The sequence below is a fragment of the Oratosquilla oratoria genome, chromosome 1, assembly GCF_046742065.1.
Source record: "Oratosquilla oratoria isolate Oo_2021 chromosome 1, ASM4674206v1, whole genome shotgun sequence".
NCBI classification, from domain to species: Eukaryota; Metazoa; Arthropoda; class Malacostraca; order Stomatopoda; family Squillidae; genus Oratosquilla; species Oratosquilla oratoria.
The window spans coordinates 42,304,857-42,318,333 of record NC_134777.1 but is presented as its reverse complement, the minus strand read 5'-3'; the positions used below and the strand labels follow the sequence as shown (position 1 = coordinate 42,318,333).

The window sequence follows — 13,477 nt, the reverse complement described above, 5'->3', positions numbered from 1 at the left end:
ATTATGAGAGGGATAGAAGTCCTAGATAGAGCTGACTTATTAAAGTGGGACAAGAGAAAAACAAGAGGACACGAAAAAAAAACTCAAAAAGGATAGTTATAGAAGAGATCTAAAAAAGAATAGCTTCCCACACAGAGTGGTGGATATCTGGAATTAATTGGATGAGGCAACAATGTGTGCAAATACTATATAAGAATTTAAGAACAAACTTGATGCTGAAAGGTACAAATATGGGTCACTATGAGCATAGCTCCTTTCCTGTATAAAACAACTAGGCAAATACACAGGCTCTGTTTTTTAGCACCTGAAACTTGTTACCTGCAACAAATCGCCTTTGCCTGTGCCTTGAGGTGTGCTTTCACGGCTGGGATCTACACCTTTAGCTTTCTTCAGATTATTGATTGCAGTTGCTTGCATTATTTCATTTATTATATTTCGCCTGCAAAAACGTAAGTCCATTAGTATATCTTAACACACATTACATATTTTCAAAACATTCTATAAAAGTATAGCTGTTATATCAACCATGGTGTGGTATACTCATATCTGTATTTCTTACCATAAAAAGTATAATGATGCACATGCAGAAATAAGCAACTAATGAAATTTCTTACAATCCACCCACTGCCCTGGATCTCTCTTGCAGGAGATCCACAGCCCCCAGGAAACCAGTTCAGCCTACAAGTCACTCAATGAAGAAATTTTGTGTTACTGTTGGCAAGGGGTGATAGAAAATTGAGTATAGAGCAATCTGTGTTTTCTGTGTGGTAGTTGTATCTGGGGTAATCGCAGTATTGCCATGCCAATTCAGTGCTAGTACTGTTTTAATGTGAGGCAGTGACCTGGATGTAGGCATGCCTGTATTCCTGCTTGCCTTACAAATTAATTTTCTGTTGTGCTCTCTTTTTGGGAGAGTTTGATGAAGTATAAAAATTTGGTAGTGTATTGTGGAGTGCTTGTTTCATGACTGTATTACATACAGTAAGAGACCTTACTCAAGCTGTCATTGTATGAACCACTATCATATGAACATGATTTATGTGTCTTATACCACTTTTATTCCTTCAGAACTGAAAATTTACCATTGGAGTGACAGAAAGGAGAAGGGGGGGATTAGCAATTTTAAACTACATATCCAAATACTCCCTAAATCTGAACATGGTGTGGCCCAATTAGTTCGGATATATGAAGCACTCTTGTATATGCTTCTAAATAAATATATTGTGGGGTACTGGGGCAGGTTAATGTAATGCTTGAGGTTGTTTTCATGTTGCATTCTAATGTTGTATTTACCAAGATGTATTTTGCGGGAAGGGGACCTAAGCTCGTGGTGTCCTGCCTTTGTATCTCACAGTGTCTAGTTTGCTCTTAAACTCATGAATGGTTTTTGTGCACACTATTTCTTTGTCCAGTTTGTTCCACGTGTCCACCACTGTATGTGGAAAACTGTTTTTCTCCAGATCTCTTCTGTAGCTATGTTTTTTTTTATTTTCTTTCCATGTTCTCTTGTGCTTCTCTTGTCCCAGTTTAACAAGTCCTCTCTATAGAGTATTTCTGTGCCCTTCATGACTCTGTAGATGGTCAGTAGGTCACCTCTCTCTCTTCTTTGCTCCAGAGTCAGTAGATAGATGTTCTATAGTTGTTTTTGTGTTGTCAATTATCATTTCTAATGTCTTTGTACTTGTTTGTTTTCTTAACTACTAGATACTATGCATAGTTAAGTATAGTTATTATGAATTGCTTGCATACGATGATAAATGTCCAAGTTTTGTACCAGTTACTTTTCTAATCAAATTCAGTTTCTTGTTCGCTTTCAGTCAGGTCTTTAACATGTGAGGTAAAGGTCATGTATTTACCTAGTTGTATTTTACGGGACGAGAGCTATGCTCGTAGTGACCCGTTTTCATGTCTCTCCACATCCAGTTTATTCTTAAAATTGTGTATAGTTTTGGCATTCACTGTTTCTCCATTTAGTATGTTCCAGACATCAATCACTCTATGTGGGAAGCTATTCTTTTTCAGGTCTCTTCTATAAGCGTCCTTCTTTAGTTTCTTTTTGTGTCCTCTTGTTTCTCTTTTGTCCCATTCTAATAAGTCATCTCTATCAAGAATTTCCATCCCTTCCATAATTTTGTAAATGGTCAATAAATCACCTCTTTCTCTTCTCTGTTTCAGTGTTGACAGATGTAATTTCTCGAATCTTTGTTCGTATGTCAGATTTGACAGTGTAGGTGCCAATTTTGTCGCTGCTCTTTGAATTCTTTCTAATTTTTTTATGTTCTTCTTTGTGCTGGGTGCCCACAATGTTGTGGAATATTCTAGTTTTGGTCTCATCATTGTAACCACTATTTTTTTAACCATCTCCTCATCTATGTATTTGAAGGCCACTTTCATTGATCTTAGTAAGTTAAAAGTGTCTAAATAATTTATTGACTTGTTTATCAGGTGTCAAGTCGCTTGAGATGATTACTCCCAGGTCCCTTCCTGAATTGACTTTTTTGACTTCTTGTTTCCAATTTTATATTGACCCGATACTCTATTTTTGCTTTTTCCAAATTCTATTATGCTACATTTCTTAATGTTGAAGTTCATCTCACATTTCTGACTCCATTCCCATATTTTGTCTAGGTCTTCTTGCAGCGATCTACAATCTTCTTCCATTTTTACTCTCTTGAGTAATTTGGCATCATCAGCAAAGAAGTTCATATAAAAATTTACTCATCCACATCATTTATATATATGGCAAACATTACAGGAGCCAATACAGAGCCTTGCGGGACACCACTTTTCGCATCTTCCCAGTTCAAATTTCTGTCTCTAAGTACCACTCTCATTTTTCTTCCAATTAAGAGTACCTTCATCCATTCCAGCAGCTTACCTTGTATTCCTCCTATTATTTCAATTTTACTTATTAATTTTTTATGTGGTACCTTATCAAATGCCTTCTGCAAATCCAAGAAGGCACAATCTGCCCAGCCATCTCTTTCTTGTATTATCTCAATTAATCTCCAGTAAAAGCAAATTAGGTTTGTGGTACATGATCTTCCACTTCTAAAGCCAAATTGTTTAGGGTTTACTATTTTATTTTCTTCCAAGTGTTTGGTCCATTTATTTCTGAGGACTTTTTCACATGTTTTTGCTACTGTGCTTGTAAAGGATACCGGCTGAAATTTGTAGGAGCTTCCCTATTTCCCCCTTTATATATTGGTATTATGTTTGCATCTTTCCAATCTTGCAGGTACCTTTCCTTCTTTGAGTGAGAATTCTATTATCTTGTATAATTTGTCTTTCAGTTCGTCTATACACTCTTTCAGTATCCAATTTGCAATTCCATCTGGTCCATGCAATTTCCTGACATCTAGGTTTTTTATTTGATCTCTTATTTCTTTTTGTGTTACCTTTATTTCTTTCATTTTGGGTGATCTTTCTTGTTTTCTATCTTCCCAAAATTGTGAGCTCTCAATTGTAAAAACTGACCTGAAATGCCTGATCATGACTTCTGCCATTTCTGTGTCATCCATATATTCTTTATCTCCTTCATGCAATTTCACTATTTTGTGTTTATCCTTTAGATTTTCATTAATATATCTGTAAAAGAGTTTAGGGTGATCCTTACATTTGTCTATAATATCTTTTTCATAATTTCTTTTTTCTTTCCTGTGTATATTTACATATTTGTTCCTAAGTTTTATATATGTTTGCCATTTGGATGTTTTCTTGTCTTTTTTTCCATCTTTTCCAGGATTTGTCTCTTCTGTCTCTAGCCTCACTGCACCTTTTGTTATACCAATACTTTATATAAATCTATTTTTGTTTCTTTTTTGGTACATATTTGTCAATTCCTTCCTTGTACTTTTCTTTTAATATGTTCCATTTGTCTTCCATCTTTGTTTCTTCTTTAGAGAATTTATCCCAGTTAGTGTTTTGGAATTTTTTTCTTAGTTTTTCAAAATCCGTTTTGTTGTACATTAACCTTCCTTCTCTATGCTTATCATTCCTACCTACACTGTTCTGTTCTTTTAATTCAAACTCTATTAGTATATGCTAGGGTGGGAAATGGTCCAATCGATGGAGTGGTTGGGAAGTGTGGAGTTCCAGGAAAGAATCGTAGTGGAGAGTTGATGGTGGAAATGTGTCTAGAAAGAGAGTTGATGATAGCAAATACAGTGTTTCGGAAGAAAGTCAAGCATAAGTACACATGGGAGAGGGTGGTGGAGGGAAGGGTGGTAGATAGAGCGCTAATGGATTATGTAGTGGTAAATAGGATTATGATAGGAAGAGTTAAGGATGTACATGTGCTAAGGGGAGAGGGTGGGGGAATATCAGATCATTTTTTGGTGGAAGGTAAGCTGAGAGTGGAGGATAGATGGAGAAAGAGGAAAGGGACAAAAGGTAGGGAGGTTCTTAGAGTGAACTCCTTGAATGAAAAGGAAAAGGAGAAGAAGTACGAAAAGAAGCTGAAGGAGGAGTGGGAGGGAGTAAAGGATAGAGCAGAGATGGGTGTGGAGGAGGAATGGGGATGGTTCAAGGAGGGAGTCTTAAAGTGTGCAAGGATGGTGTGTGGAACAAGAAGGGCAGGGGGAAATAGAAGAAAGGGTAGTGAATGGTGGGATGAGGAAACGAAGAAGGTTGTAGAAGAGAAGAAGCGAGCATTCACAGATTGGTTACAAAAGAGGACGGGGGAGTCGTATGAGACGTACAAAGAAAAGAAAAGAGAAGTAAAGCAAAAGGTAAAGGAGGCAAAGAGGAGAGCAGATGTGAAATGGGGAAGGAGTATGACAGAAAATTTTGAAAGTAATAAAAAGATGTTTTGGAAAGAAATTAAGAGAGGAAGAGGAGGCGAATCAAGTAGGGAAGAAAAGGTAAAAGGTACAGATGGAGAGATGATAATGGAAGAGATGGCAGTAAGGGGAAGATGGGCAGAATATTTTAGGGAGTTGCTAAATGTGAAGGAGGATAGGGAAGGAAAGATAGTTGCAGTGGGAAATGCGAAGAAAATGAGAGTGATGAGTGAGGAGAATGGAGGAGAAATAGGGAAGGATGAGGTGAAGGCAGTTGTAAAGATGATGAAAGTAGGTAAGGCACCTGGTCTGGATGGATGCCATGCAGAATGTCTGAAAAAGGGAGGTTCAGTGATGGTGGACTGGTTGGTGAGGTTATTTAATGTTTGCTGGAGAGAGGGTAGAGTACCGGAGGACTGGAGAAGTGTCTGTATAGTTCCTCTTTACAAGGGAAAAGGGGACAAGTGTGAATGTAGTAGTTTCAGAGGGATTAGCCTGTTAAGTGTAGTAGGGAAGGCTTATGGGAGGATCTTAATTGAGAGGATTAGGAGAGGAACAGAAGGAGTAATTGGTGAGGAACAGTGTGGATTTAGGACAGGTAGAGGTTGTGTAGATCAGATCTTTGTGGTAAGACAGATATGTGAGAAAGCTATAGGAAAGGGGAAGGATGTTTTTTGGGCTTTTATGGATCTGGAAAAGGCTTATGATAGGGTAGACAGAAAGGCACTGTGGGAGGTTATGCAGATTTATGGGATAGGAGGAAAGCTTTTGGGAGCTGTCAAGAGTTTTTATGAGAGTAGTAGAGCATGTGTCAGGATTAGAAATGGAGAGAGAGTGAGTGGTTTGAAGTAAAGGTGGGACTTCGTCAAGGATGCGTTATGTCGCCCTGGCTGTTCAACTTATACATGGATGGGGTGGTGCGAGAGGGGAATGCTAGGGTAGTGGGTCAGGGATTGGAGATGGTTAAAGAAAATGGAGAAAAGTGGGAGGTGAGCCAGCTGTTGTTTGCGGACGACACTGCGCTTGTGGCAGGGTCAGAGGAGGGATTGAGGAAGCTGGTGGCAGAGTTTGGGAGAGTATGTGATAGAAGAAAGCTAAAGATAAATGTGGGTAAAAGTAAGGTGATGAGATGTACAAGGGGTGAAAGTGGCAGTAGACTGGAAGTGAGCATTAAGGGAGAGCGACTGGAGGAAGTGGATAGTTTTAGATACTTGGGTGCAAGTGTAGCAGGAAAAGGTGGAGTGAAGGTGGTGGTAGAATGTAGATTGAGAGAAGCGAGTAAATGCCTTGGTGGTTTAAAGAGTGTAATGAGAAATAGACATTTGGGAATGGATGCGAAGAGGAGACTGTATGAAGGAGTGATTGTGCCAACAGCACTGTATGGGGCAGAAACGTGGAATATAAGAGAAGAAGAGAGAAGGAGTTTGAATGTGTTTGAGATGAGGTGTCTGAGAAGTATGGTGGGGGTTACTAGGCTGGATAGAGTGAGAAATGAGGAGGTGAGGAGGAGAACAGGGGTGAAAAAGGATTTGGGAGATAGGGTTGATGAAAGAATATTAGGATGGTTTGGACACATGGAAAGAATGAGTGAAGAAAGACTAGTAAAAGAGGTATGGAAGGCAGATGTGGAGGGAGTGAACATGAGGGGACGTCCTAGGATGAGGTGGATGGATGGGGTGAAGGGGCTTTGGGGAAGAGGGGAATGTCTGTTGAGGAAGGAAGGGAGAGGACGGAAGACAGAGGTGAGTGGAGAATGGTTGTATATGGATGATGTTGTGACTGCATGAGGAGGAATAGGCGGGGGGGGGGGGGGGTAGTATGTGTGAGTAAATTTTGACGCAGCCCGAAGGGATTTCTCCCCGTCCTCGCCTTATATGCAGAGGGGGACGGAGAGGGGGGGTCGCCGATTAAATGAAGCGGCCTTGCTGTGGATGTACTGTGTCTTGCGACACTGCTTCTGACCCAGGGCGGTGGGCAGGGTGCAGGGATGACCCGTCATCCAGGAGGTGCTCAGATGAGAGGGAGGGTGGGAGGGGTGTGGAGTGTATCTAGGGATGAAATGGGTGGGAGTGTTTTTATGCCTTTCCCTTTTTGGCTACCTCCCTTGTAAGGGGGAAAAAGCCTTGGTATATGTATGTATGTATTAGTATATGATCAATCTTTCCTGTACTCCATTTTGTTCACAATATCTGGTTCAGAAGTTAATATCAAGTCTAGTTTCGACGGTTCCTCATTGTTTCTATATCTAGCATTTTCCTTAAACCATTGTGTTAAGGTGTATTCGATGGGCATATCTAATAGGATGTTGCTCCAATGATCTTCTCCCCCTTTTACTATCATTTCTTCCCAGATTATATGCTTTGCATTAAAATCTTCCATGATCACTATGTTTCCACCCTCTTTCAGTAACTGCACATTCATTATGTCTTCCAGTAATTTAGAATGTTTGCTATCTGACCAACCCTGTGTTTTTGGTGGTACATAAACTGCTACATATTTTTTGCTTTTCATCTTTTTGTTTACAATTTTGATCATAATTAATTCTACATTGCCTTGGCCTTCATTTATCTTTGTCACATTTAGACCCTTTTTGGTCAATATCATGACACCTCCTCCCTGCTTGTCTGTTCTATTTTTCACCCAGTGGTTGTATAGACCTTGTCCCACTATGCTTGTTGATATAGTTCCTTTCAGTTTTGTCTCCACAATTCCCATGATGTAAGGTTTTTCCATTTATAGATAGTCATTTAGTTCATTGATTCCAGAGATCGAGCCGTCAATATTTGTGTATGCCACTTTTAGTTTCATATTATCCTTTCTTTTTTTGTTTAAGTTTCCATTTTTTTTATGAACCATTTTTTCAGTCTCAAGTCCAGCACTCCAAAAAAACTCGTTTTTTCCGTCTCTGTTCTTTTCTTATTTCTATCATTGGTTTCAATTCTGAGAGCTTTGTCTTTCTCTTTTTCCTCATCACTCATTTCCTTTTGTATCCATATATGTTTGAATTTCTCACTGTTTGCCAATTTAACTGCTTTCAATAATATCTCCTCTGCTATCATTTGAGTTCTTAGTTTTATTTTCAGCGGTCTATGTTGTTTTTCTTTTGAATATTTGCTTATCCTATGGATTTCATAGATTTCTTTATCAAAATTTTGTCCTTCATCCTGTATTTTTTTCAAAATGTCCTTAGCTATTTCCTTCTCCTTTTCTCTCTGGTATCTATACATATCATGTTTTTCCTGGATACCATGGACCACAATGCACTTACCTTTGTCAACTGTATCTCTCACCCAATTTTCCTTTTCTTTAATTACTTTCATAACTGTTTCTTTTGTATTTTCCTCCATCTGTTTTTGTAATATTTCTCTAAAAGAATTTTTTTTCTTGTTCTTGTTTCCATTGATTTTTTATTTCAATGAGGTCTATTTCTTTGATTGACTCTTCCACCTTTCCCGTCACTACTTGTAATTGTTCTTTGACCTCCTTTTTCAGTTCTTCATTTTTATTTTTGTCCTCATTTTTCATTCTTTTGTTTTCTCTTTTGAGGATTTCAATTTCGCTCTTTAGGTCACCTAATTCTTTAATCGTTTGCTCATTACTCTTACACAAAATAATCAATTCTCTAAGTACAGCTCGTTAATCCAATTTTAAATCTATGATTTCTTCCATTAAGTCATTTACTTCATGATTTCTTAATGCATTTCTATATCTAATATCTCTATCTATATCTAAGCTTTTATCTATTTCATCTGGGTTTCTTTGAAACCCTGAAAAACTTTTATTTTCCCACCTATGATTTTTCCTTTGTGTTTCTATCAAACAATGGTTTTTGGGATGACACCTCTCGGACTTTCCACTATACTTACATCTAGTCCTCTCTTTGTTGGTTCATTGGTTATTCTTTCTTCTTTCTCTTTCTCCATTATGCCAAAACTATACCTATTTCAAGAACTGGATTACTTTAACCAGCCACTCGAGTACCATAGCTTACTCATCGCATACAATAACAACATAAGAACATAAGAATAACAGGTTTCCTTCATTTTTGGCGATAAACCACGAGATAAGCGCGCTCAAACGCAGCACTTCCTTTTGCTTCGGTGTCTGGAATGTGCATCAGATAAAAGGCCCAGTATCAGAGACTTTGTCTAGGGGAAAGGTTGACTATTGAGATGTACAGTGCTTGTCATGGCATTATGCTGGCTGCCCCACACACTTACCAAACACAAACACATACCATAAAAATATATTTGCACACTTGCTGAGGTTCTAATGCTTGGTGCTGCCTCCTTTATACTTCACCTCATCCCTCAGTTGTTTAGGAAGACTTTCACACAAATTCCTGAGAGTCTGGGGAGGTATATTAATTCATACCTCATGTACAACAGACTCAAGATGTGAAATAGAACTAATATCCTTACCCATCAAACTTTGCTTCACTACTGACCAAAGGTTTTCAATGGGGTTCAGTTCAGGGGAATTGTCTGGTCAGTCATTAAAGAAGCTCGCATCACAGTCCTTAAGCCACCCAACTACAGATCTGGCAGTGTGACATGGTGCACCATCCTGCATAAATACCATAGCCCCACACTTGTCAAGTGCGTCAGGTAAATTGTCACACAACAGCTCCAGATAATTATACTGATTCATATACTGGTTTTTGGGGCACACTATAAGTTCACCAACACTCTGAGCAGTAAAACACCCCCAAACTATGAGCAAGTCTGGGTGTTTGGTGGTCTCACAGGTGTACTGTGGGTCTAGTGGGTCACTACCTCTGCCCTGGTACACATGTCCACCATGGTTACAGGTGACAGTGAAGGTGGCTTTGTCATTCCAACGTACCTCAGACCACTGTTGAGGAGTCCAATTATGATATTTAAGTGCATAACCCAGCCTATGTTTCTTCTTTCTTTTAATTCTCTAGCAGTTATGGTAGGTGTACTCTCTAGCTGCTTTTTGAGCATGGTCAAAGTACATACAGATGTCTTCTTCAAGGGGCCAGGCCGAGGTTTAACAGACAGTAACTCGACACCACCGCTGGCCTTGAAACACTTCACCCAATTTCTTGCAGATCACTCACTCACACCAACATTTGCCACTATTTCTCTTGTCTGGAGTCCAGCTTTGTGAAGCCCTATGATCTGAGCTATAGTTACAGGCATTAACAACTTCTTTTTACCCATAGTCACCAAGGTATAGCCCAGAAACCAAGGGAAACCCAGACAAAAGTTTGGGGCAAATGAGAGAAAAATGGCGCAACACTTCCTCTCACCACGGCAGCCACATGGGCACTGAGTGAGTATATGGTGTTTGCTGGGAGGCAGTGACCTCATGCTAATGGCTGGTACCCAACATAATGCAGTAACGGAAAAAGAGTCTTCTGTGCGGTAGTGCATTGTTTTTCATCACAGCATTATGCCAGGGTGCTCACCCAGCATAATGCCATGGCAAGCACTGTAGGTATTCTGTTAAATCAGCCACTTCCAGCTTAGTGAGGTAAAGGTCATGTACATCAGATATGAGGCCCAGTATCAGCATTTTGTCTAGGGGGAGATATCTGTACGTGTCACCCTCATAAGCCATATGGGGAGAGACTAAAAGCACTGGGTCTGCTAACTTTGAAAGACTGAAGATATAGAGGTGATATGAGTACAGTACCCAGGTTGACAAAGAGGATAGATTACATTGACAGAAGGGACCTCTTGACCAGGAATGGGAGGACTAGGAGATTATGAAAACAAATTGAGATAGACTAATGCTTAAAGGATATGAAGAAATACATTTTCCATATAGATATATAAATATTTGGAATACCTTAGAAGGTGATACGGCTGAACCTGGAGCAATACATGAATTCAAACCTAAGTACAATAACTGGGAAATAAGGATTGTCATGGTCATAGTTCATGTTCACGATACCTCGACCATGACAGTATCGTGCTACGTATGTTGCTACGCACCTCCCCGCCGTGCCCTACATGCCACAGGCCCATACTTGGAGCGACGCAACCCTGGGACGCAACATAAACAACGAACCCTTGTGCAAGTGTGACCCTCCTACGGTGATTAATGAGCATAAGGGTACTCACGGACCTGTAGCGAAGGAGCCCGGATCCAAAAGAAACAATAGACCCCTTGTGCGCAAAGACGCTAGCATCTAGAAGTGCGCGCGAAGGTGCCAATGGACCTGCAGCGGAGGAATATGAAAACCGGTGCCCCCACCGACCGAGGTTAAGGGGCACGCTCGCCAAAACCAGACGGCAACGTAGAGCCAACATGTATCTGCTCACAGTGTAGTGTAGAATTAAGATATTAGGTAGAAACTTTTGTGAGCCCTCTCCACACAGAAATAAAGAAGATGATGAAAGATGTGAAGTTGGGCAAGTAGAAATAAGATAAGTTAATTAAATACATGTCGGCACCTGTGCCATGGCACCGGTGTCACGCGGCCTGTGTATATAAGAAAGGGAGCAGTGGTCCTTAGGCCCACTCCCGTTCCAGCGCCCAATCTCTGTACTCGCTCACCATTTGGTAAGAGATATTTTTATATTTTGTACTGTGCTCAAATATCATTCCTTGTTGTTCTTTTACCGTCTTTACTTATCCCCGTGTAGAGAAGGAATATCCAAAACGAGGCTGTGTTTTGAATCTAAAATTCTGGATTGTAGGAACTACTCGAATCCTAAGTCTCGATTCGACGTATCAACTCAAATACGGAGCCTAGATTCGTGACAAGGATATTGACCAAGTTGGAGTCAAACATGAATTTGAAGCTACTAATTTGGAACCATACATGAATTTGAAGCTAGGTATGATAAACTGGAGAGTAAGAGAAACAACCTCACAAGAAAATACAAAGGGCAGCAATCAAACTGGTCCCCAGCCTGGCAGATAAACCATATGGGGAAAGAATAAAAGCACAACCTTGAAAGATCGAAGAGAAAGAGGCAATGTGATTACAGTATTCAGATCACTAAAGGGGATACATTATATTGACAGAAAAAAATCTCCTGACCAAAAATGGGAGGGCTCAAAGAGGTCATGGAAGCAAATTAAGAAAGACCACATGTTTACAGAATGTGAAGAGATAGTTTCCATATGGATGCATAAATAAATGGAATAGCTTAGAAGGCCTAAGCTCAAACAATACACAAGTTCAAATCTAAATATGATAATTGGAAATCGAGGATAAAGATTAAGTTGGAATGGTACATGAATTTGAGGCTAGGTAGGATAAAAAATTAGAGGAGAGGAGACGGGACCCAAAAAGCATTGCTCCTTTCCTGTATTCTACAATTATGTAAATATAAGTGTTGTTCCTTCCTGTATACTACAATTTGACAAATATAATCAGATAAAAATACCCAAGACTCCCGAGCAAGCATGTGTTATCATTAATAAATGTGTGGTATTCTCTCTGAATCAGTCAGGGAAGCATTATAGTGCTGAGAGTCACCTATCTTCAAAAATCTCTGGTGGTTTCCAACAACTCCAAGTGAAGACCATATCAAACACTAGCTGAAGGTGTGTATTTTCTACTGGTATCTTGTTTATGTCTTTCTAGTAAGTAGTTTAGGTATCATAGGGTGAAGAATTTTTGTTTACAGCTTGTGAAATATCCCAGCAGGGGACTGGGTGGGCTCATGGATGCCCATAATGTAGGGATTATGGGGTAAAATAATACCTCAATTAAGTTGTCTAAATTAACCCTAAATGGATAACTATAACAAATTTGTAATATCTAAAGGATTTTGTTCTGGTTTATGCCAAATAATTCAATTCAGCTGGTGTTAAAGGGTTAAACATTTTGTAACAAACTTGATACAAATGTCTATCAATGATCCAAACAGTTGTAAATTAGTGTCTAACTTAAAGCAAGCATAGAAACAGCCAAAATATAAACACTGGTATTCCACTGGTGCAGTCCCACCATAATCATCAATGGGAGACATACATCAAGAGGCATGCTGTTTCACTCACATGCTAATGCCATTCCCCATGACTTCTCAAAGCAAGCCACCATGCAGTCACCCATCCATTTAAAAACAACTTTTGACAAGGTTGATCAACTTGTCTCAGCAACAAGTTCATCGGGCATCACTTTTGTCTTTTCCACTTAAGGTTGTCTCCAGTGGAGACAGCACTATGAGTGGGATGATCATCATAAAAGTATGTCACAATTTAAGCTGGTATCAGGCCTTTCCTAAGGCTCATGGAAAAGTTGCTGTTAGTTACAAAATCTTACTGGTGATATCCTATAATTCTTCAAAGGCACTTGGTACAAGACATCAAGATACCTGTTCTAGACATAGAACCTAGTTATGGACCACAAGGTCTCCTGTAGGCATGCTCCACCTTTGTAATCCTTCATCAATTCCTTCTATCCACTTCCACATTCAGTAACTCTCTAAAATACTCTACCCATCTTCCCTTTACGGCCTTCACTTCCATTTCCATTAATATCTGTCCATCTGCACTTGCATTTCCTCTCAGCACAATAATATGCAGTCAATACCCCAATAAAGAAAACATTGAACACCTTGTCCTACAATACCCCACACTAATAGTCCATGGATAACAACAGTGTTTCTTCCATGAATGACTTATGACCTGCCCAGAGGCTGTTGCAAGTTTTCTGGGAGCTGTGGGTCTCCTGCAAGAAAAACCTGAGGCAATGAAATGACCAAGTGATC

The 13,477-nt window shown here is 39.6% G+C and overlaps 1 protein-coding gene across 5 annotated transcripts in view; it reads right to left on the bottom strand.

Annotated features, from left to right (window-relative positions):
* The window catches only part of LOC143033033 (sorting nexin-25-like), a 100,722-nt gene that overhangs the window by 62,487 nt on the left and 24,758 nt on the right, over positions 1-13,477 (bottom strand). For all 5 annotated transcript variants that reach the window (XM_076198251.1, XM_076198254.1, XM_076198234.1 and 2 more), the window contains one exon: positions 319-439. In XM_076198251.1, coding sequence (XP_076054366.1) covers positions 319-439 — 121 coding nt within the window. The remainder of the gene's footprint in view (positions 1-318; positions 440-13,477) is intronic.